This window comes from Sinocyclocheilus rhinocerous, unplaced genomic scaffold (assembly GCF_001515625.1).
Source record: "Sinocyclocheilus rhinocerous isolate Xijiao unplaced genomic scaffold, SAMN03320098_v1.1 scaffold1183, whole genome shotgun sequence".
Classification (NCBI taxonomy): Eukaryota; Metazoa; Chordata; class Actinopteri; order Cypriniformes; family Cyprinidae; genus Sinocyclocheilus; species Sinocyclocheilus rhinocerous.
The window spans coordinates 24,921-26,411 of NW_015625028.1; the positions used below are offsets into that span (position 1 = coordinate 24,921).

At 38.5% G+C, this 1,491-nt stretch overlaps 1 protein-coding gene across 1 annotated transcript in view; it reads left to right on the top strand.

Moving 5' to 3' along the window:
- The window catches only part of intu (inturned planar cell polarity protein), a 25,864-nt gene that overhangs the window by 13,062 nt on the left and 11,311 nt on the right, over positions 1-1,491 (top strand). The window contains exon 4 of the mRNA XM_016562667.1: positions 570-767. Within this exon, the coding sequence (XP_016418153.1) occupies positions 570-767 (198 nt within the window). The remainder of the gene's footprint in view (positions 1-569; positions 768-1,491) is intronic.

The window sequence follows — 1,491 nt, forward strand, 5'->3', positions numbered from 1 at the left end:
ATATATATATATATATATATATATATATACACACACACTCATACATATGTGTATATACTGTATATGTCATGTAATACAGAAAAATTGGATTGAAATAATGTGTGTGTGTGTGTGTAAAATGTATTTAATTCTTGCAATATATATATATATATATAAAATCATTAGGACATTAAGTAAAGATCATGTTCCATGAAGATATTTTGTAAATTTCCTACCGTAAATATATTAAACCTTAATTTTTGAACTTCATTTGGACAACTTTAAAGGCGATTTTTTTTGCACCCTCAGATTCCAGATTTTCAAATAGTTGTATCTCGGCCAAATATTGTCCGATCCTAACAAACCATACATCAATGGAAACGTATTTATTCAGCTTTCAGATGATGTATACATCTCAATTTAAAAAAATTTACCTTTATGACTGGTTTTGGGGTCCAGGGTCACATTTGTCACACAATACATTGAGCCCTATTTTTATTGGCTGTAAACAGCTTGATATGATTGTGTTGTTGATTTTCTCCTGTTGTGATTGCAGTATTTATTTCAGGTTGTGTCTCTGTGTTTCTCAGGTGAGGTTGACTCTGGAGACGGTCTGTCCCGTCGGGATCGGTCCGGACTCTAGAGCGAAGGCGGCTCCTGCGGTCAGTCAGCTGGTGCGTCTGCTGTGGGGCGAGGACACCGTCGAGCTCCAGATGTCCATCGCACATGTCCCACACATAGTCATGTACCTCTCGCTCAAACTGGACTCCGATTCACTGCAGGACGAGGTCAGTCCACTTGACTTCATTCAGAGGCACAAAACGTTCTGACTCTCCCCATTGATTGCATTACAAATATCATTTTCAGCTTGTGAGAACTGGGCAAAGCTAAAGCAGCTGTGTGTGGATTATTTCAGTGCTTGATCCATTAACATTATTGCACCATCCAAAAGAGTTTCCCTGTTAAACCAGTCAGCGCCGAGCTGCCAGGAATGAGCATGAATGGCTCTGCTGTGCCGCTGACGCTCGGCTCGCGTTTATAGCGCCATCAGCGTGACGCGAGGAAACAGGAGAAGAGAGCGAGACGTTTGCCTGCGCCTGGCTGAATAATTCACAGCCAGACGCCACGTTCCCATCAGAGACAGAGAGAGAAAAAAAACGCTCGGCAGGACTTTGGAAAGTTTTTCAAGGCTTGAATCGCTCAATTCATAAAGAGAAGCAAAATGTGAATTAGAAAGTTACGATTGTCGGAAATGCAGTAGGGTGACTTTCACAATGCCTAGAAAGCAAAACAAAAACAACATAACAAAAACAGCAAAATTGTAGTTTGCATGTAGAAAACAAGAAATATTTTTAAGGCCATTAATGTTTTTAGTGCAATTATTTTCTTGACAATTAAACACATTTCCCCCCAAATGTTCATTACTTTAATCTATCTGTCTATACACACACACACACACACACACAAACACAAATATATATATATATATATATATATATATATATAAATTAT